This window comes from Nyctereutes procyonoides, unplaced genomic scaffold, assembly GCF_905146905.1.
Source record: "Nyctereutes procyonoides isolate TBG_1078 unplaced genomic scaffold, NYPRO_anot_genome, whole genome shotgun sequence".
In the NCBI taxonomy this organism is placed as follows: Eukaryota; Metazoa; Chordata; class Mammalia; order Carnivora; family Canidae; genus Nyctereutes; species Nyctereutes procyonoides.
The window spans coordinates 23,923,052-23,945,449 of NW_026575122.1; the positions used below are offsets into that span (position 1 = coordinate 23,923,052).

Consider the following 22,398-nt stretch of genomic DNA (forward strand, 5'->3'; position numbering starts at 1 on the left):
TTGGTAGATCCCATTATTTAGTAAAAGTACCTACCAAGACAACTCAGAATTGATTACATAGAGTTGGTTCGAGTGAGACTCAGATAAGAAAGGCACAAAAAAAGATGTGTGTGGGAATAGAGATGCTAAGTACTGATTCATATACATCTTTCCCAACACAAATCATGTGATAATGGCAATTGTACTGAAATTTCCAACTTTACTCAATATTCCTAGGTGGAAGGATGTTAAGAAAGTACTCCTAGAGGAAATTGTGTGCGTTTTATCTTTCTTTGCCAATTTAGAAAGATATTCTGAATTGTGATTGCTATTTCAAGGTAAATAGGCAGACAGTAGAAAAGCATATTGGTAGAACACTTTACTTTTCCTCTCAAAAACAAGAGGACCCCCCCCCTTGGTAAGCATATGAGTAAATCTGGATTCAGGATCCAATAAAATCACTCTCAGATTTCCTAATTTCACTTCTGGAAATTTTGGGGGAAATTCTGGATACCAACAAGCATCGTAAAGTAGGATCAGTACAGTAGATTTAGCATGTTTTTAAGGTAACAGTGATAGGTTCTGGGGGTTTACAAAGATGGGCAAGCACAGTCCCTTTTCCCAAGGAGCTTATCTTCCATCCACAGGAGATAATAAAATGGCATAGACTTTTAACAGAGGAGACACCTTTCAGAGCTTACCACCCTCCTACGTGGAGAACCAATCCCTCTTCCCTATCCTCAGGGTGAATCTATGCAGCCCATAATGAGAACCGTGCTCTTCTAGACAGGGATGATCAGATTAGAGGTCTGGGGACATGTAACCAAGGCTGCACCAAACGGATTTCTTCTCTCAGGTATTTATTTATTTATTTATTTATTTATTTATTTATTTATTTATTTTAAAGATTTTATTTATTTATTCATGAGAGTCACAGAGAGAGGCTGAGGGAGAAGCAGGCTCCCTGCAGGGAGCCCGATGCTGGGGGTGGGTGGGGGGGTAAGGGTAGGGGTGGGGTGGGGATGGGAATTGATCCCAGGACTCCAGGATCACGACCTGAGCCAAAGGCAGAGGCTCAACCACTGAGCCACCCAGGGATTCAGAATTAGAATTCAAATGTGCTGATGATTCTGTGCAGTCCACTGAATTAAGGGGATTTTTGACCATGTACCTGTGGCAATGCAGAGAACACATCTGGAGAAAAAGCGGGAAAAAATTAAGCTGGCATATAGAATGGCTTTCCAGTTCCTGCTTTTGGACTCATAGCATCTATAAGATGCTCCTACATTAAGAGCCTTAATCAAAACAACTGTAGTACTGTACTACCATGAGGGCCAACAAATGAGTAAAAACATGCTAAGAGGGCTAAAATAGTTGAGAGAGTATAGCAGGTGTACTGTAAAGCAGGTGGGATTAGGAGATCTTGTTTCCTGTTGAGTTTGAGTGCCAGGCACTGAGAACAGGAGAAAATGCTGTGTCTGTCCAAGAGAGTCATAATAAGTGCAATGATAGTAAATTTCACACAGTTGGCACATAATTCCAAGCCACATATTTGTTTAAATGATTGAACTGCTTGGGTTTAGCTTCTATTTCCTTCTTTATTTCCCTTTGAAAATGTTATACAAATAGTGCCAGCTCACAAAAAAATAAAATCTGAGATGGCTTTCTTTGCATACTGGCTTGGGTTAAATGCATTCTGTGGATTGTTTACCAAGGATCAGCTGGTAAATCATAAAGATGTATGACAATGAACAAGGAGGGCCTGAAGTAGAACTATGCCACGTACTTTTGACTGGAGGGTGTATTTTACAGGAAAAACCTGGGAGTCACATTGCTTTACAAGAGTGACTCGGGTATTTGTTAGTAATATTTCAAGGCAAGCCACCTAAAATATCACTGGAAATGATCTTGTTTTCCATATCTTAGCATCTTCATTTAAGTGTACATATTTATGTCTGCATTTAACATCTATCTACATTTGAACTCTACAAAATATAGCATTGTGATTCGAAGAACAAATTCTGCTATCAGACCTGGAATAAAAATCTTAATTGTCACCATTTCCTTGGGCACATGTTTTTTTTTTTCAGATTTTATTTATTTATTCATGAGAGACACACAGAGAGAGGCAGAGACACAGGTAGAGAGAGAAGCAGACCCCGTGCAGGGACTTGATCCAGGGACTCTAGGATCATGCCCTGAACCAAAGGCAGATGCTTAACCACTGAGCCACCCGGGTGTCCCGGGCACATGTTTTCATCTTGCTAAGCCTGTTCCTTCATTTGAAAAATGGAGATGATTCCTACCTCAAGGGTAATTTTAAGAATTACACTAGTAATTGCACAAGATGCTAAGCATGTTCTATGTCACATAAAAAGGCTCCTTAAATAGGTATTATACTATTATAATTATACTCTTATACTATCTCTATTAATAATATAGAAATTATCATGTTTAGAAGAGACTGTTCAGGATCAGAAATATTTATTGAATGAAAAGACAGGCACCAATAGGTCAGATTTCTTCCTCTCCTTTGTGTTCGCTTACCTGCCTAAGAACTGCGACCCTCAACTCAGCGCACACCGTCACCAGAATCGCCCATTCAGTTATCAGATAAAGCGGTCTAGAAACTAGGTGTATCTTCTCGTAAGAACCCGGACTGTTGAACTGTAAAGCTAAAAGTACAGGCGTGACAACTGTCCTTCGACCCACGCCGCCTTATTTAAACGGTGCGTCCACTCAGGTGCCACTGGAGGCTCCGCGCTCCCTGCGGATCCGACGCCGGACGCAACCCGAGGCTCCAGTCCCCGTAGGTGTCCGCGGCGCTCGGCCTCCCGGCCGCCTAGCCCGAGCCGCGCACCGGGTGAGGATGCAGCGAGGCGGGGGCGCCCCCCCGCAGTCCCGGAGGGAGGAGCTCGGCTGCTGCGGGGGGCGCAGAGGCCGCTGGCGGCGCCTTCCCGTGTCCTTACCTCCGCAGGGCCGCTCGGGGTCGGTCCGGGTCGGACACCTGCGGCCGCCTCCAATCCCCGCCGCCCCGCCCGCAGCGCCGGAATAAGAAGGGAGCGCAGGGCCGGTCCCGGTCGGACACCTGCGGCCGCCTCCAATCCCCTCCCGCCCCGCCCGCAGCGCCGGGAATAAGAAGGGAGCGCAGGGCCGGTCCGGGTCGGACACCTGCGGCCGCCTCCAATCCCCGCCGCCCCGCCCGCAGCGCCGGGAATAAGAAGGGAGCGCGGGGCCGGTCCGGGTCGGACACCTGCGGCCGCCTCCAATCCCCGCCGCCCCGCCCGCAGCGCCGGGAATAAGAAGGGAGCGCGGGGCCGGTCCGGGTCGGACACCTGCGGCCGCCTCCAATCCCCGCCGCCCCGCCCGCAGCGCCGGGAATAAGAAGGGAGCGCGGGGCCGGTCCCGGTCCGACACCTGCGGCCGCCTCCAATCCCCTCCCGCCCCGCCCGCAGCGCCGGGAATAAGAAGGGAGCGCGGGGCCGGTCCGGGTCGGACACCTGCGGCCGCCTCCAATCCCCGCCGCCCCGCCCGCAGCGCCGGGAATAAGAAGGGAGCGCGGGGCCGGTCCGGGTCGGACACCTGCGGCCGCCTCCAATCCCCGCCGCCCCGCCCGCAGCGCCGGGAATAAGAAGGGAGCGCGGGGCCGGTCCCGGTCCGACACCTGCGGCCGCCTCCAATCCCCTCCCGCCCCGCCCGCAGCGCCGGGAATAAGAAGGGAGCGCGGGGCCGGTCCGGGTCGGACACCTGCGGCCGCCTCCAATCCCCGCCGCCCCGCCCGCAGCGCCGGGAATAAGAAGGGAGCGCGGGGCCGGTCCGGGTCGGACACCTGCGGCCGCCTCCAATCCCCGCCGCCCCGCCCGCAGCGCCGGGAATAAGAAGGGAGCGCGGGGCCGGTCCCGGTCCGACACCTGCGGCCGCCTCCAATCCCCTCCCGCCCCGCCCGCAGCGCCGGAATAAGAAGGGAGCGCGGGGCCGGTCCGGGTCGGACACCTGCGGCCGCCTCCAATCCCCGCCGCCCCGCCCGCAGCGCCGGGAATAAGAAGGGAGCGCGGGGCCGGTCCCGGTCCGACACCTGCGGCCGCCTCCAATCCCCTCCCGCCCCGCCCGCAGCGCCGGAATAAGAAGGGAGCGCGGGGCCGGTCCGGGTGGGACACCTGCGGCCGCCTCCAATCCCCGCCGCCCCGCCCGCAGCGCCGGAATAAGAAGGGAGCGCGGGGCCGGTCCGGGTGGGACACCTGCGGCCGCCTCCAATCCCCGCCGCCCCGCCCGCAGCGCCGGAATAAGAAGGGAGCGCGGGGCCGGTCCCGGTCCGACACCTGCGGCCGCCTCCAATCCCCGCCCGCCCCGCCCGCAGCGCCGGAATAAGAAGGGAGCGCGGGGCCGGTCCCGGTCCGACACCTGCGGCCGCCTCCAATCCCCGCCGCCCCGCCCGCAGCGCCGGAATAAGAAGGGAGCGCGGGGCCGGTCCGGGTCGGACACCTGCGGCCGCGGGGCCCCGGCTGTGAGCGCGGCAGGGCGAGCATGGGCGCGGCGCGGGACATCGGCAGCTTCGCCGTGTGGGACTACGTGGTGTTCGCTGCGATGCTGCTCATCTCGGCCGCCATCGGCATCTACTACGCCTTCGCGGGGGGCGGCCAGCAGACGTCCAAGGACTTCCTGATGGGCGGCCGCAGGATGACCGCCGTGCCCGTGGCGTTGTCCCTCACCGCCAGCTTCATGTCGGCCGTCACGGTCCTGGGCACCCCCTCCGAGGTCTACCGTTTTGGGGCCATCTTCAGCATCTTCGCCATCACCTACTTCTTTGTGGTGGCCATCAGCGCCGAGGTCTTCCTCCCGGTGTTCTACAAGCTGGGGATCACCAGCACCTATGAGGTAGGGGGACAGTGGGCTGGGGACGAAGTGGACGGTCGGGAAGGGCTTTTCAGGATCGTGGGGGGATTTTCCGGGGGGGGGGACTCACTACCATAGCGGAATCTCTCCGCGTCCAGGTCCTCACCTCCGCTGCCCTCCCCTTTAGGTAGCCCGGTAGAGGCGACAGGATCTTGGAGGTGAGCTCAGCGAAGCAGGGCGACTTCCGAAGTAAAGGCACTGATTCCGACTAGTGCTCCCTAAGGCCATTCCTTGTCTGCTTTAACATCTTTGATTCAGAGTCAAGGGGAAAGATTGTAAAACTTTTTATTTGGGGGAGAGCAAGTTGTTCAAGTCTTAGTCCCTCCTCCTCAAAGGGGACCCCCTTGTCCCAGGCCCACAGTCACCATTGTCATTCCCAGGACCCGGAATAGAATTTGCCCCCCTTCCCTTGGTGCCCTAACCCATCTCAGTACCTGTGTGTGCGGCCAGATTCTACCACTCACTAGCTGGGTACACCTGGGTGACCCATTGTGCCCACTTTTTCATCCCAGAATGAAAATAATACCAATGACCCTACCCAGGCCTTGGGAGGATTAAATGAGGGGACTCAAGTGCAGCACTCACAGGAGTGTCTCCAGCCCGGCGAGTGCGGGATAAACGCTTGCTGGCTGAGTTTTTGTGGCGGTAGTGGCAGAGGTGGTCACCTTGGAGTCCCCCGGAGGATTTGGCCGCAGGGCTCTTAGCCTCACCTTCTCCAAATGTGGAAAGATGATGAAGGAAAACCGTCTCTCCTGTGGTTATAGTCTTTCTTCAGTTTTTGGAAGGAAAGGCTTTGCAAAGATGGGGATATTGGGTTTAGTTTAAAAAGCTATCAAATGGCACCTGGGTGGCTGGTGGTTAAGCGCCTCCCTTCAGCTCAGGGTGTGACCCCAGGGTCCTGGAATCAAGTCCCATATCAGGGTCTCCACAGGGAGCCTGCCTCTCCCGCTGCCTGTGTCTCTCATGAATAAATAAATAAAATCTTAAAAAAGAAGAGCTGTGGAATGGGAGTGTGGGATGGGGGATAATAAAATCTCAAGGCAGTAGGGGGCCTGTTTAGTGCCCTCCGTGGTCTCCTTTACCGAGATACTAGCCCATGAACAGCATGGACAAACCTGGTGTAGTTTCCTCTCTCACAGGTCATTATCCAGAGGATGCTGATGCTACTTCTTAGCAGTCACCTCAGTCTTTGAGTTTAGGTTACTGTCTCCTCTAAGTCATGGGAAGGTGATTTCCTAATGAGGCTGGTTCAACTGGTGCTGGCCACGGGGCCTCAATGGCACAAATGTTGGTGACATAGTGCCTGGCTATAGTGACGCCATCCAGGGCAAGGCACCCGTGGGGCAGCGGTGCCTTCCCTTCACTCTGCCCATTGTGTTTGGGAAAGTTTAGTCATCATCCCGGAGGTGAGCAGGATGGAATTTCTCTGTTTTACTCATAGGTAGCAAATTGGCTATCCCAGGCCAATCTCTGTTCTCTTTTTTTTTTTTGACCCTTGCGGTGTTTTGAAAGAAAATTAATTTAGCATTTATGATGTTGCAAGGTCAAATAGAATTCCAGATTCTAGCATCTTTTGAAAATTTAGAAGCCTGGTGACATTGGGCTCACATTCCCTGTGTGCAGAAACTCCAGTTTTAAGGCCATGACTCTCACTCCCTGCTAATTTCTACATTGAGGCCTCATCATTGTCAGTGCCTAGTTACTTTTTTTTTTTCAGCCTGATTACGTTCTTATGATAGAGAAACCTCTGTCTTCTTCTTTTTGTCTTCCTCAAAAATGCAAAAGGGGAAAGGGAGAGGGGTGAAGGGAATACTTGGTTTGGAGGGAGATGTGAGAGGACTTATTTCTTAGTGGATATGAGGGATAGTCCAATATTTTAATATACGAACATCTGGCCGATCCACTTGTGTGTGTTCCCTGATGAGCCCTTACCTTAGGCAGTTTGAGTCCGTGAGCTCTGCTCTGTAGTTAACCAACTCCAGGACTCAGAAAGAGCTTCAAGAACCTGGCAAGAGGACTTCAGTCCCCAGAGGTGAATGCTCCTCTCATAAGCACTGACCTATGCCTCCTCGGAGCAGTGACATTAAACCAGAAACAGAGTTCCCACATTTCTCCCGTGGTGGAGGCTGTTAGCAGGATTCTATCTAAAACGTCGCAAAAAGTTAATGTTCACCGAACGCTTAATACACATGTGGCACTGGGCAGCATGTTCTACACACGGTCATCATCCAACTCAGTACTCAAAAATGATCCTGAGGAGGGGGGCTGCTCGGAGAGCCCCGTTCTGCAGGTACAGTTAAGCTACAGAAGAGGGTGAGGCCAAGTAGCCTGGAGGCCATGCAGTGATGTCTACTGGCTACTTCTAAGGCTTTGGTAAGTCTGTTTATGCCCCCCAGGCAGGGCTTATACACGCAGGGAGAACAGGAGAAGCAGAATAGAACACCTAGAGTCATGTTCATGCTGGCGGTGCCCCGCGGCAGGTGTCAGCAAGGTTAGAGCACGTGCTTTGTCCCTGACAGTTGGCCACTGCAGACACTTTCTTGTGCATATTTTTTGTTGGTTTTATGCTGAGAGTGGAACCACCTACACAGAATAACAAGTCCAGCATTGAGTAATACCCTGGCATTCTTGCTCAACTCCGAAATCTCTTCATAAGAAACTTAAGAAATCTTATGTTTCTTTAGCTAGAATTGACTGTTCAGAGCACATTTGTCATCTATTTATCCCTGTCTTCAAAGATTAGGCCTGAGAGATGTTTAGCCACTAGCAGACCTACAGACTAGTAGTATGATGCAGGAATCCAGTTTCATTCCCTGCTTCTGCAAGATTTTCTGGATCCATGAAATCTGTTTGTTGGAACTGAGCTTTCCAGAATATATGTGTATGTGTATGTATACATGTATGCACATATATATGTATATATAGATTATATTTATGTGTATATATTATTCATATGTAGTTATGTTAATAACTACATATGGATTTGGATACCAACTTCTTTTTTTAAAAAAAGATTTTATTTATTCATGAGAGACTCAGAGAAAGAGGCAGAGACACAGGCAGAGGGAGAGGCAGGCTCCTGTTAGGAGGTCCTGGGATTATGCCCTGAGCCTAAGGGAGATGCTCAATCACTGAATCACCCAGGCATCCCTGGATACCAACTTCTTAATATCTTAGTTTTGAATAATAGTTTATGACATTTCTCCATCCATTTATATCATTTGAGAGTCTCCAAACCCCTGCAAAGTAAGAGGGAAAAGAATTAATACTGTGATCCTCACTTTTAAGAGGAGGAGCTTGAGATCTTCAGTGACTACCCCGAGTTTGTGCAGTCTATGAGGGGGACTGGGTGGAGGGCTGGAACTCATCCTAAACATGACACTGTGGTGTATAATTTTTTTTCCCTGTCAATTGTTTTGGAAGGTCCCACTGTGTGTCAGTGCCACCTACTCACTCAAAGCCATGTTCAGTGTGCTAACTTATTTATTTAGAATAATGTAGTTGTTCCCTGCCCAGGTTTGGGCATTGAATGGCTCTAGACTTGAATTGTGGTTCTGAGAGCTGTTAGGTTGCAATTTTGGTGTTCTCTCTGATCTCCGGTGCCCTCCCTGCTAAGAGGTAGTAATGGCCTCGGGGTTGTTGGGAGAACGTCCAGTGTACACAACGAGTACTCTATAGCCCTCACCTGTGATTCGAGAGCAAAAACATCTGGTGTCATTTCCCCTGATTATTACTTATGTCAGTTTTCCCTTCCTTTCCCCCCATGGTATATGAAAAGACTGTTTTCAGCTTTAAAATTCTAAGGGAGTAATAATATTCACGTTAAAGAAAATTTGAGATCCTAGCTTCCTTTTAGTTCTAAAATTCTATGATTCTAACTCTGTAATATATTATGATATATAATGTAAGAGATGAGCAGACTATATTTTAAGATATAACAGATGTCAAGGAGAATAGGAAAAATTAGCAGGGTTGTTGGCTTTGAACAGAAACTGACAGTCTGATTTAAGTAAAAAATAATAATTTATTTGGGAGGATATTGGGATAGCCCATAGAACAGAGTGAAAAACTGAACAAATAGTCTGTGAAAAGGACAGAAGCCAGAGAAGCCTCTTGAGGCCGCTGTCAGGATCAATCTACTTCTGCTCCAATCATTTTTTCTTTATATTTTACCTCCAAGATCCAAATACCCATTGGAAAGAGGAGCCAATTGGCTGAGTGTGGGTCAGGTGACCCTCCCTGGGTCAGAAGAGGCAGGGCACCTCAATGGACAAGTCCATCACAATTGCCTGCTGTGGGAAATGGCTAATTCCCAAGTGAATCAGGGAGGTGTCTGAAGTCGATACCAAGAGAAAGAGAAGAACAGCGCTTTGCTTATTCTAAAAATGCAGAATATAATCCATTTATTTGATATTCTGGGAAAGCCAAAACTAGGGATGGAGAACAGATCAGTGATTGCCAAGGTTTGGGGGCTGGGGGAAAGTATGATCATAAAGAAACAACATACCAGAGTTCTCTGAGGGCAAGAGAACTGTCCAGTTCTCTGAGGGCAAGAGAACTGTCCTGTGTGTGTTAAACCCAATGAACCGTGCTTTAAAGCAAGAGTAAATTTTGCTGCATGTAAAGAAAAATAGGAGGACATAACATAGGAATACGGAAGACAAATCCCTTATGAAGTTGCTTAAAATGTCTTTTTTAAAAATTTAAATTCAATGTAGTTAACATATAGTGAGTATATTATTAGTTTTGGGGGTAGAAGTTAATGATTCATCAGTCTTATCTAACACTCAGTGCTCTTCAAGTCACGTGTCCTCCTTAATGCCTGTCACCCCCTTACTCCATCCTCCCACCCTGCTTCCCCTCCAGCGACCCTCAATTTGTTTCCTATTGTTTAGAGTCTCATATGGTTTGCTTCCCTTTCTGTTTTTATCCTATTTTATTTTTTCCTCCCTTGACCTGTGTTCATTTGTTTTGTTTCTTAAATTCCACATATGATTGAAATCATATGGTATTCGTCTTTCTCTGAAATCTGATGGATTTCACTTAGCATAATACCCTCTAGTTCCATCCACATCTTGCAAATGACAAGATTTTTTTTTTTTTTTTAAAATGCCAGTGAGAACAACTTTACTTTTTTTTTAATTTTTATTTATTTATGATAGTCACAGAGAGAGAGAAAGAGGCAGAGACACAGGCAGAGGGAGAAGCAGGCTCCATGCACCGGGAGCCCGACGTGGGACTCGATCCCGGGTCTCCAGGATCGCGCCCTGGGCCAAAGGCAGGCGCCAAACCGCTGCGCCACCCAGGGATCCCGCAAATGACAAGATTTTATTCTTTCTGATGGCTGAAGTTCCTTTGCATCTCTAACTCTTTTCCTTCTTACGCAGCCATTTTTTTTAAAAAGTATGTAAAGTTTTCACGTATTAACCATTTTTTCCTTTTTTTTTTTGGAAACAGTATTTAGAGCTTCGATTTAACAAATGTGTTCGTCTCTGTGGAACAGTCCTCTTCATTGTTCAAACAGTAAGTTACTCTCCACGAGCTTGCTTTACCTTTTGTTGTCTAAAATGTCATCAACCAAGGCATCCAGGCTAAGCTTACACATGAAGGATAAAAAAAGAGGTGTTAAAAATAGGAGGAAACCAAAAAAAGGGAAAACACTCATCGTTACACTGTGTCAACCCTTGAGATCATGAAAGAGTGTTTCAGCAAATGCCCCACTTCCTGGAAAAAATGATGGTTTAAGGGAATGCTAAATATTACATTAATCAAACAATAGTGATGTTGCTTCAGGAGCATGTGCCTTTTCCTATCCCACCTCCTCCTCCTCTTCTTCCCACCAAAGCGACTGAGGTGTTGTCATGGCCAAGATGACAAAGATGTTTCAAAGAGCTGAGGTAGCTGATAGTAGGAATCGTAACAAAGAGAAAGCAACTAGTACAGTTTCGTAGTATTTTTGCAGCATGTTCAGTAACAGGTTTGAAAAATAATAACTGACATAGGAAGACAATAGGAAATAATTTCATTTGCTCAAGAGCATACTTAAAAAAAATCAGTACTCTTTAAAGAAAGGAAACTTAAGCCCTGATTGAAGGAGTTACTGAGTGTAAGACAACAGAATCCTGCACTCTGAGGTTTTTAAAGTTTGAAAGTTTTTAAATGACGCAATCCAGTAGTACAAGGATATGTCAGTATAGATTTACTGGTTGACAAGAATGGAAAGCAAAGATTTGCCAAGCAATCAGTGACAGAGAAAACTTTCTGCTTCTCATCCAGGTGGCTGAAAGCTTGTCATGATTGTTGTGTCATTCATATTGATCTTCCTCTTGGCAGCTGCAGGCTTTAGAGATGAGTTTGATAATGCAGGTCCAGGAAGGAGTTCTTGTTTGTTCTCGTCCCTATTTGTAATTCACTTCCCGAACCACAAGCTACCTAAGCATTTGTAAATGATTTAACTTGACTCTATTTTATATCTCTGTAAATTGCATAACTTATATTGGTCCTTAACGCTTCTGGCATAAAAGCAAGGAACTCTTTGGGTCTGGTAGAGGTTCTGACACAGAACTGAGGGTGGTAGTTTGCATTTACCGACTGTTCAGACCCTCTCTGGATCATTTTTTAAAAGAAATTCCTACAATGAAAAGTGGGGAACAACTGTCAGGAAGATGGTCTGTGGTTACGTTTCCAAATCTTCAACTTGGTCGGGATAAGGACTGTGGAATGCTAGTTCATTCTTGCAAAAAAGGGGAAAGCTTTAGCATCTCCTATTTGAAGGACTTACTTCCATTGATATTCCCATGTAATATAACCATACATCCAAGTATTATATAATATGGCTTTTTCATAATATGTTTTCATAGAATAAACATAGAACCATAGGACAATAATATGTTTTTATAGAGCGTAAATCACATAGAATATATATGATATATTTGAAAGATCAAATGCAATAGAAATTATGTTCTGAGAAAAAAGACCACATTTATCATACTTCTGTATCCCTGATTGATAAATATTTGCTAGATGTATGAGTGAAAAATAATATATAATATAGAAAAGATGGAATACAGTTTTTGCTTTTGGGATTTGTTTTAGTGCAAATGTATACTTTTGTATACTTAATGAGCATGCAAACTTTTTAATATTGGTTTCTAAAATGTTCACTATTTTTCCAATTAGTTACACAATGATGAATAATAGTTTGAAAGCATATGAATGAGGGACCATCTCCTTTTAAATTTGTATTCTTTCTTTCTAATTGTTTGCATTGAGGAGAATTGATATTAAGTTTAAGGTGATGGATCAGTGACTATCTGCACTAAGCACCACGTGAAAAGTCCATCATTTTAACAAAGTTGGTGATATGAGATTTTTGTGACCTATGACCACATCACAGAAAAGGAGTATAACATTTTTAAGTCACAAACAAATTTTATTAAGTATACTGATACTACTGTTTTAATTCATTATTGAGTTTATAAAAAATATTGGTTTTTTTTATAATTCATACAGTTTATTTGGTTTCTTTTTTTCCGTAGATTCTGTATACTGGAATCGTTATTTATGCCCCTGCCCTGGCTTTGAATCAAGGTATACTTTAGAATTACCCATTATGTCACTCACATTTTGGGGGTCATTTTTAATAGAACTTATTCTCACTTTGGGGAGATGGGGAGATGGAGGAATGTTTCCAGTAACCTGCATCAGCTTGAGGAGAGGAGCAAGATGAGTTTATTGTTTACTGTAGCAGCTTCTTTGGGTTCCTGGACTGATAGCTCCAAAAGACCTATGATTAATAGAAGGGCAGGCTTCCATTCCTTCAGGATGAATACCCACTATGGTCTAAATCATGAATGGCTGCAGTTTCTTCCTTGGTGGCTATAATCTGGAGCTGCAATCAAAAGGCTTCTGTGTTACTCAGCTCCATCATAAAATCTGGCAGGGAGAGAGCTTTTCTTATTCTCATTTCTCACGTGGTCCAAAATGCAAGAGAAGGAGATCTATGTGATTTGAAATATCAGATCACTCTTAGTGACAAAAAAATGAAAGATGGCGATGGTGTCCTTTTAAACAAATGGATGAAGATGGTCCTAACCAACATACTACTTACTCTACTCTGGATTTGGGCAGATCAAAGCCATGCCACTGGAATAGTTCACTGAGGCAAAGGTGCCTGTTAGTCATATCCTTAAAAGGCTTTGGGAGCACCCCATATCCTTTGTATTCTTATCAATCCGATGTGAGTTTATCTCTAAAACTTCCTTATAAAATGGACAAGTGGACTCTGATGGGAGAAATGTGATGCAGTTCCTGGAGTTAATATAAAATGGAAAAGCTCCACTAAATCCACACTCTTTCTTGCTTTCCTGTTAGGTAGACAGTAATTATTACCTGAGTTTATAAAGTACAACAGTATCATTACAAAGGACAATTCCATTATATAACACGCTCTTGAATTCTGAATGTCAGGCATGTTCCATGTCAATATTACCAACATCATGAAGGGATCATGTCATGTATAAAGAACAGAGCCATAAACTTCATAAGTTACCTATTGGCTATAAGTGTAATTAAAGATGTGGCTTTAGGGTTTTAAAGTACAGTTCTGGCATCTATGAAGAAATCAAGGACTCTGTTATTCTCGATTTATTGAGCCATTCCCTAGGAATTAGGACCAAGAGACTGCATTATTACCACTTGAATATCAGTTGTATATTTTACTGTGACCGAGGAAATATGCATGAGCATATATGTAGTACTTGGTGTGCAAAAGATGCTCCATAGAAAGTTGTTTAATGTTCTCTTGGTCCAATCACTTAAAAAAAAAAACAGAAAACTTCAAACATACACTGGAAAAAAAGAGAATGGTATGCTGAACTCTAACGTACCTTTAAGTCTACACTAAAAATGATCCACTCTTGGTTCAATTCACTGTTTCCCTCACTAGATTGTTTTGCTGTAAATCTGAAGCATTTCATCGTTTCATCTGAATTCAAAATCTTTTAAAAATAAGGAGATGCTAACCTTTTCCACTGAGGTATAACTGACACGTAACACTGTATTATATTATAATGATCCAAGATTTGTATATATTGCAAAATGACTACCACAATGTCTAGTCAACATCAATCTTCATACATAGTTAGAAAACTTCTTTTTCTTGTGATGAGAGCTTTTAATATTTACCCACTTGGCAGCTTTCAAACACGCAATACAGAATTATTAATTATAGTCACTGTGCTGTCCATTACATCTCCATGACTTATGTATTTTATAACTGAAAGTTTGTACTAGGATGTGTTTTGTAAGCACAATTATACCATATTCATATCTAAAATATTAACATTATTTTTAAAAATATCAAAATGAAGTCGGTGTTCAGATTTCCCTGATTTTTTTCAGTGTTTGTTAGTTTCAGGATTCAAGCAAATTTATGTAATTGCAATTAGTTGATTTGTCTCTTAAGTTTCTCTTTCTTGCTTTTTTAAAAAAAGATTTTATTTATTTATTTGACAGAAAGAGAAAACACAAGTGGGGAGGAGCATATAGAAAGGGAGAAGCATGATGCAGGGCTCCATCCCAGGACCCCTGGCTCATGGCTTGAGCTGAAGGCAGATACTTAACCGACTGAGACATCCAAACACCCCTCTTTCTTGCTTTAAATTTTTTTTAAAGTAGGCTCCACATCTAGTGTGACACCCAATGCAGGGCTTGAACTTAACAACCCTGAGATCAAGACCTGAGCTGAGGGTGCTTAATTGACTGAGCTATCCGGGGACCCCTCTTGTTTTTTAAAATTAAAAACCATTTTTTTGTTGAGATTCAGTTTATACATAATAAAATACACAGAAATTAAGTGTACAGTCAGATGAGCTTTAACAATTGTACACAGTTGTGTGATCACCACCCAATTCAAAATACAAACATTTTCAACGTCTAATCTCAGAAGACTTTTTTGTGCCTCTTTATAATAAATCCCCCCTGCTAACCCAACTGCCACTTTCTGATTTTTATCACCCTAAATTGGTTTTCCTTGTCCTTTAGAGTTTGTGTAAATGGAATAATTGAGTGCCTTTTTTTTTTTTTTTGGTAACTGGTTTCTTTTGCTCAACAAAATGTTTCTGAGATTCATTTGTTGCTATAAGTTGGTTCAGTTTAACATATTAGTTTCTAGATGCCTGGATAGAAGACTTAAAAAAGTAGATCCTAGCCAGCAATAGTTGTTTTAACCAATATTTTTCTTTTAGATATCATGGTATAGCTCAGACCACCTCAATGGCAAAAATTTGGTCTTACTAAGGAATCTGCTTGATTGCTAAACACTTTAGACCACACAATTAGCATTAGGTTACATACATCTTACAACAAATATTACCTCCTCTTGTTAAAATAAGCCAATGTGGGACTAGGAACGAAAAATGAGCTGTGCTTAAGTTCCTAAATATCATAGCATCACACTCAAAGAAATCTTATCTTCCCCTTAAATAGTTCTCGTCCTATCAGATTTTTAAAATGTTAATAAAATAAAAACATCCCTGAAAATATATTACCAGAGAGAAAAGAAATTGAATACAACTACAAATAATTTGGGGGGGCGGCAGCACTTAGTCTACTTCTTCCACACGTGATTTGTTGTCATCCCCTTTGAGAGATGACATCCCTTCTGTCATGGCAACATCACCATCATCAGCAGTGGGGTCGCCTTCATGGATAACAAGACCAGGTTTGGTCATCCTGTAGATCCTGGTAGCCTGTGTTTGGAGATCTGCTTTTGACACATTTTTATTTCTATTTCTACCTTGAACCTGTGTAGTTAAACATACACTTGTTATGACCCAGAACAGGGCAGATGCGTGTATGAAATATAAGAGACACTGGGTTGTACCATTTTAGGTGTCCACTGCACAATGTGTGCACATCCAAGTTACTCCAGGTGTGCTTTTGCCCTGGCTTTGAGTCAAGTCAAGATACATCTAAAATTTACGAATTATGTCACACATTCAGGACTAATTTATTATATAGGGAAACAATAGACTTTTGTATATTAATCTTGTATCCTGCAACCTTGCTATAATCACTTACTAGTTCCAGGGTTTTGTTTTGTTGTTGTTTTTTTTTTACATCAATGATCATGTCATCTGTGAACAGAGAGAGTTTTATTTCTTCTTTCCCAGTCTATATACCTTTTGTTTCCTTTCTTGCCTTACTGCATTAGTAAGGACTTCTAGTACAATGTTAAGAATGAGCAGTGAGAGGGGGCATCCTTTTCTTGTACCTGATCTTAGTTGGAAAGGTTGGAGTCTCTCAGTATTGAGCAGGATGTTAGCTGTAGGATTTTTTAAAAAGTATTTTATTTATTTATTTGAGAGAGAGAGTGAGTGAGTGAGCAGGTACCATGGAGGGACAGAAGAAGAGGGAGAAGCTGACTCCCCACTGAGCAGGGAGCCCACCCTGGGACTCAATCCCAGCACCCCAGGAGCATGACCTGAGCCGAAGGCAGATGGTTAACCAACCGAACCAACCAGGTGCCCTTGCTGTAAGATTTTTGTAGACCGTCTTTATCAAGTTGAGAGACTTTTCCTTTATTCCTAGTTTTACCGAGACATTTTATCATGGACATTGCATTTTGTGCAATGCTTTCTCTCCATCTTTTGATATGATCATGTGATATTTATTTTTCAGTGTGTTGATATAATAGATTCCATTAATTGAGTTTTAAATACTTGACTAGCCTTGCATACCTGGGATAAATCCCTCTTGGTCATGGTGTATAATTCTTTTTATACTCTTTTTGGATTCAATTTACTAATCTTCAGTTTGTTGAGGATTTTTGCAACTGTGTTCGTGGGAAATATTGGTATGTAGTTTTCTTACAATGTCTTTATCTGGTTTTGGTATTAGAGCAACCCTGGCCTCATGGAATGAGTTAGGAAGTATTCCCTGTGCTTCTGTCTTCTGAAAGAGATTGCAGAGGCTTGGTATAATTTCTTCCTTAAATTGATAGAAATTACCAGTCAACCCATTTGAGCCTAGAGCTTTCTGTTTTGAAAGGTTTTTAATTATTGATACAATTCCTTTAATAGATATAGTCCTATTTAGATTATCTATTTCTTTTTGCATGAGGTTTGGCCCATTGTGTCTTTCAAGGAATTGGTCCATTTTATCTAGATTATCACATTTGTGGGCAAAGCTATTGTTCTTCCATTTAAAAAGAATGTAATATGCCCTCCACTTCTTAGATAAATGATAGCAAATTATACAACTTTTCCCCTTCGTGGTTCCATCTTAGTAACATTTACAACTTGTCTGGTAGAATAGTGTGTTTATTTGAACCATGATGACACATACTTTATGACCCCGTTCAGTCTGGATAGCTACCTCATAGTATCAACTTGTTTCATAGCTTTATTATAACATAAAGGATTTTTCATGTATTTAATTTAGCCAATTTTGGATCTAGATATAGTCTCTGAGGATAGAAACCAGGTCCATTTAACTCATTGAGTAAAATTTTAAACTCCACTTGTTTGGGGGCATTTTATGAGATTTGGGCCTAGTTTTAGGTAAGAGTAGAGAGGAAAGTAGAAAGATAGGTACCCCATAAATGATATAGATTTCTACTGATGATTTTTTTGAGAAGTATTTTTATTTTACATGTTTCACAGTTATGCGTGCATTTTTCTTTTCTTTTCCTTTTTTGCAGTCACAGGATTTGATCTGTGGGGCGCAGTAGTTGCAACAGGGGTGGTCTGCACATTCTACTGCACGCTGGTATGACAAGAACATTACTTCTTCTTTCACTCACCCACTTGTTTTGCAAAATTGCAAATTCCAATAGTTGTATTCTACAAGCTGGGTTTCATACATGCTCTCCTACTCCTGCCTCTCAACTTTGCATTGATCATAACTGAAACTTTTGTCTTTTATTTGAACCATTGCAGTGGTCCTGAGTCTTGTCTCCTAATTCAGCCTTACCGTGCTAAATTACTATAGTTGTGTTCATATTGTTCCTCAGCTTAGAAACCCAAGATAACTTTCCATAGCCTATAGGCAGGAATCATAGTAGAAATATATAACAACCAGATAGTATGGACACTGATATTATGGCTGCTAGTCCCTAAGCAGTGGTGCAACTCTATGGCATATCTGATATACTAAGTCTTATGACTCTAGTTGCTGGATCTTTTAGAAGATGGGGATCTCAGGGAGGGAATAGTTCAGCCAAGGGCATAGGGACTGGAGGGAGACACTTGGGAAGTTTTTGGCAGTGGCTAGTACAAAACAATTTTAGTATTTCAAAAACTGGTATGACTTTCTATTTGCATACTTGATTGCATATCAGCCCTGCCTATAAGATAAAATCTATGATATTGCCATCTGCAATTTGACTCTGAATTTTCTTCCCAGCAATATCCCTATACCATTTCACTGTGCTTCAAAATATTTATCTGGCCACACTCAACATGTCATGTACTTGGACTTATTTATACTTTTGCCCATGCTACTTTATCTTCTGGAATGAGCTTCATCTTTGCCTCTGCTTCTGTCTGAAGGCTTGGCTTAAATCACACTTTCTTTTGAAGGTTCTCCCAACCTTACTATCTACCACCTTAAGTGTATTCCTTGGCCAAGATCTATGTTTTCATTATTTTTGTCCAGCATAGTATATAAGCATGTAGATGATTAATAATGTCTGATACAAGCATTAATCCTAATATACTTTTCCCTCAAAGGGTGGTCTTAAAGCAGTTATCTGGACAGATGTTTTTCAAGTTGGGATCATGGTGGCTGGATTTGCATCTGTGATTATACAGGCTACGGTGATTCAAGGTGGGATCAGCACTATTCTAAATGATTCCTATAATGGTGGAAGATTAAACTTCTGGAAGTAAGTTGCTGTTTACCTTCTGGTCCATAGAACACACCTTTTATTTTTTTATTTTTCTGTAAAAATAATCTCATTGTTGAAATAGTAAATTTACATCAGAACACAAATAGATGGCTAAGAATGTGGTACAAAAAATTGAAGCTGACAAGTTAATGTGTGAAGTGTTTCCATAAGGTCTTTAACAGGTTAAAACAGTCAGATAGTTAGTTACCTGGTACTTAGGATGGTGCTTCCTCCTAAGAAAGGATTGATAGTGAAGGAGTGTTTTTCTTCCAAACGTTAAAATCTGGAACTGTTCAAAGGGTAGAATAGAGTAATTCAGGAAGAGATAGTGTAGAAATAAGAAAAGAAACCTCTTAAGAGAAAAACACTGGAAGACCCTGTCATTTTGACAGCTTTTTGTTTCAAGCAGCATAGAGAATTTTTCTATTGATATTGCCCTGGCAATATATGGTATATTATTATTACATTTCATAACTGTATATATGTATGAATATTTTATAATATTGTATGTTATTTCTAGAGAATTGACTAGGGAGTTATGACTAATGTCTCAAGCCAGTATATTGTGTGATTTAACATATCTTAAACAGCTACGTAGGCTTCTTAGAGAAAGACCAATAGCCCAGATATTTCATCACAAATATACCACACAGCTTAAAAGAATATTTAAAACAACTTCCACTGTGGATCAGTAATATCATTCTTGTTATGTTCAACATGAAGAGGAACTCATTTTTACATGGACTGGCTAATTTCGTCTTTAAGCAGCCCTACTTTGAGACAGGCAACCTGAAATACTGGCAAGAAGAAATAAAAAATACTTCTAACTTGGTAGCTTTTTTTGGTTTGGTGAAAATGGTGCTAATGATTGAGAAGAGCCTTTCAGAGATTGGACAGGGACAACATGTTAATTTGCAGAAATATTTTGAATTATGATGAATTAACTTCAACTATTTCAGTAATCTTTTTTTTAACCTCAAGATTCAGATTCTAAGGAAGAGCACCCCAATTGTCCTAGCTTGGGCATAATTCCATTCCTCAGTTGGGGAAGAGCAGGACATTTTATTGACAACCATTTAGACTATTTTATGGTGATTTGGTCATTTTCCCAAAGCAAATTTGGGTTGCTGTTACTAGAGGGCAGGAGAATGGATACCAAGAAGCAGAAACAACTGATGGCCACACGCTTGATTATGCCTAAATCTCTTCCTAGTAGGCGAGATTGAGGGGAAGGAGTGTGGAACCAACACCTTTTCTGCAAGGTAACTCACTGTGTGCAAAGGCAACCCATACTGCTGCATTGAAATGACAACTTATATATCAATAAGAGATTCTTAAAAGTAAGATATTAGATACTTTTATGACTTTTTCTTTGGAGGCTGCCAACCATTAAATAATAATGAAAAGCTTTATTGTGTATCCCTTATGAGTCTGATAATGTTTGAGAATATGGTGGGCAAAATATTTGCTCTGGTGGTATTTTCTGTATGGTCTGTAGTCATCATATGTATTCTGTGGATATATTCTGTAGGGACCAAAACCACTAAACTGGGTGTTCTAAATCCTGTCTTACTTACCTTAGGTAGCTTCCTGAATCCTTTTGGCTCTTGACTTCCATTAGCTAATATAGTAGTTGTTTTCTCTATGGGTTAAAGGGTTAATACCCTTGAAACATTTAAAGTTTGATATGAAGTGTTAGAGACTGGAATAGAGGCTCTTATATTTCCATATAAATGCTGGGATATACATAAAATTATAACATTTTATTCAACTAATCTTAAATATAAGATTGAAATGGATTTTCAGAATTCCATAAGTTTTAGAAAGTTTCTATGAAAGCCAATTTTGCAGAAATTTGTCAAGCTCATATTGTGTATCATGGATGAACAGAATCATTCCTTCCAAGAAAATGCATTAAGAAGAGTTAAAAGGCATATCAAATGTCGAAGTTGAGCTTTCTTTATAACAATATTTTTGACTTAAGTCATGTCATAAAGTGATTTTTCACTATCAGCATTTAGCTTGTGCGCACAGGATTTTAAGAAAGCATGATTATAATGCCATGGTAATTTTAGAACATGAAAATCTTTAAACTGCATTAACTGAGTTCTTAAGCTTGAATATAAATTAGAAGTATGACTGTACAGGTGCTGGGAGAGGAATTATATATGCAAAATGTATCAATTTTATGTTCATTTCAGTACCATACCTATCGCTGTTATGCACTAAAGAATTTCTCTGTTGCTCTTTTTAGTTTCATGCTCTTCTCTGATTATAGTATAGCAGACTTGTTTTTTTAAATTATTTATTTATTTAGTAGAGTTGTTTAAATAACAATTTTTAAGGTCACAGAACAATTTTTATGAAAGCTCAGAATAATTAGAATATTCATTTTCCCTTAATCCCCTCGAGTTTCTAGTTCTCCGAAAGTATCCATTTTTATTTCATTGAACTTAAGTTAGGAATATTTCTGCATTTTTATTGCTTAATGAATTTGTACATATTTACATCTGTATGCATATTTATGTAGGTATACATTGCTTGCTTCCAAAAAATATTCTAGGAGAATTTTCTGTAGTTTTTTTCTGATATTTCAGGTTTGTTTTCTGTTTCTTTTCATTTAGTTTTGATCCTAATCCTTTGCAAAGACATACGTTCTGGACAATTATTATAGGAGGGACCTTCACATGGACCAGCATCTATGGTGTCAACCAATCCCAAGTGCAGAGATATATTTCCTGTAAAAGCAGATTCCAGGCAAAAATGTAAGCCAAACTATGGTATGGAAATCATTAATAACTATCAGTTGTCTTTATTGAGACTCTTTGATTAGTCAAGCTTTGCTCAGATTTAAGTCTTTTGTATCATGAAATTCCAAGAAATAAATGAGATATTTAGTTATAAAAGGATCAAGTAAAACAAAGTGGTACTGTATATTTTAAATCAGATATTTGAAATATTTAAAGTAAATCTTATCAAATAAATAAGGATTTATTGTGTTATCTTATTTGCATAAGGAATTATGGAGGATAAAATTTTTATAAATATATGCTCTTATTGTGAAGGAACTTAACATCTAATTAGGAAAATATATACAAGTATGCAAAAAGTGAAATAACAGTAGAAAGGCATGACAGCTCCATGGAACAATATAACAACAGAAGAAATGGTCCAGGACAATATATTGCTAGATATGCTGGTATATCTTATTTTTAGACACAGTCAGGGGTTTATAACTCTGATCTAATACTTGCTACTTGAGTGATATTGGTCAGGTTACTTAGTCTTCCTGAGTCTCAGTTTCTAAACTTATAAATTAGCGTAAAAAATATTATACATCTCATGAGATGTATTGTAAACTGCTGTGCTTGGCACACACTTAGTAGGAGTCCAGTAAATGTGACCTCTAATCAGGACTGAAGACAGAGAATGGGTGAGAGATTCCTGTCAACCTGGAAGATCCTGAATAATGACCATATGTGGGCAAGTGGAGAATAGTGGGAGAACATTCCAGATAGACATTGATTTGGACACAACCCAGAGGTCAGAAGGATGACATGGTCAGGGAATTCTCAGGCCCATCTTGGTTTGAGCAAAGAGCTGGTTCTTTCTCTCAGATCAGTGCAGTGACTACC

The 22,398-nt window shown here is 41.9% G+C and overlaps 1 protein-coding gene across 2 annotated transcripts in view; it reads left to right on the forward strand.

The window, feature by feature from the left end:
- The first annotated feature begins 4,424 nt into the window (after positions 1–4,424).
- The window catches only part of SLC5A8 (solute carrier family 5 member 8), a 64,292-nt gene continuing 46,318 nt past the window's right edge, over positions 4,425–22,398 (forward strand). For both annotated transcript variants that reach the window (XM_055336582.1, XM_055336583.1), the window contains exons 1-6: positions 4,425–4,854; positions 10,330–10,395; positions 12,411–12,462; positions 17,576–17,643; positions 18,606–18,760; positions 21,388–21,528. In XM_055336582.1, the coding sequence (XP_055192557.1) occupies positions 4,504–4,854; positions 10,330–10,395; positions 12,411–12,462; positions 17,576–17,643; positions 18,606–18,760; positions 21,388–21,528 (833 nt within the window). In that variant the 5' untranslated portion in view covers positions 4,425–4,503. The remainder of the gene's footprint in view (positions 4,855–10,329; positions 10,396–12,410; positions 12,463–17,575; positions 17,644–18,605; positions 18,761–21,387; positions 21,529–22,398) is intronic.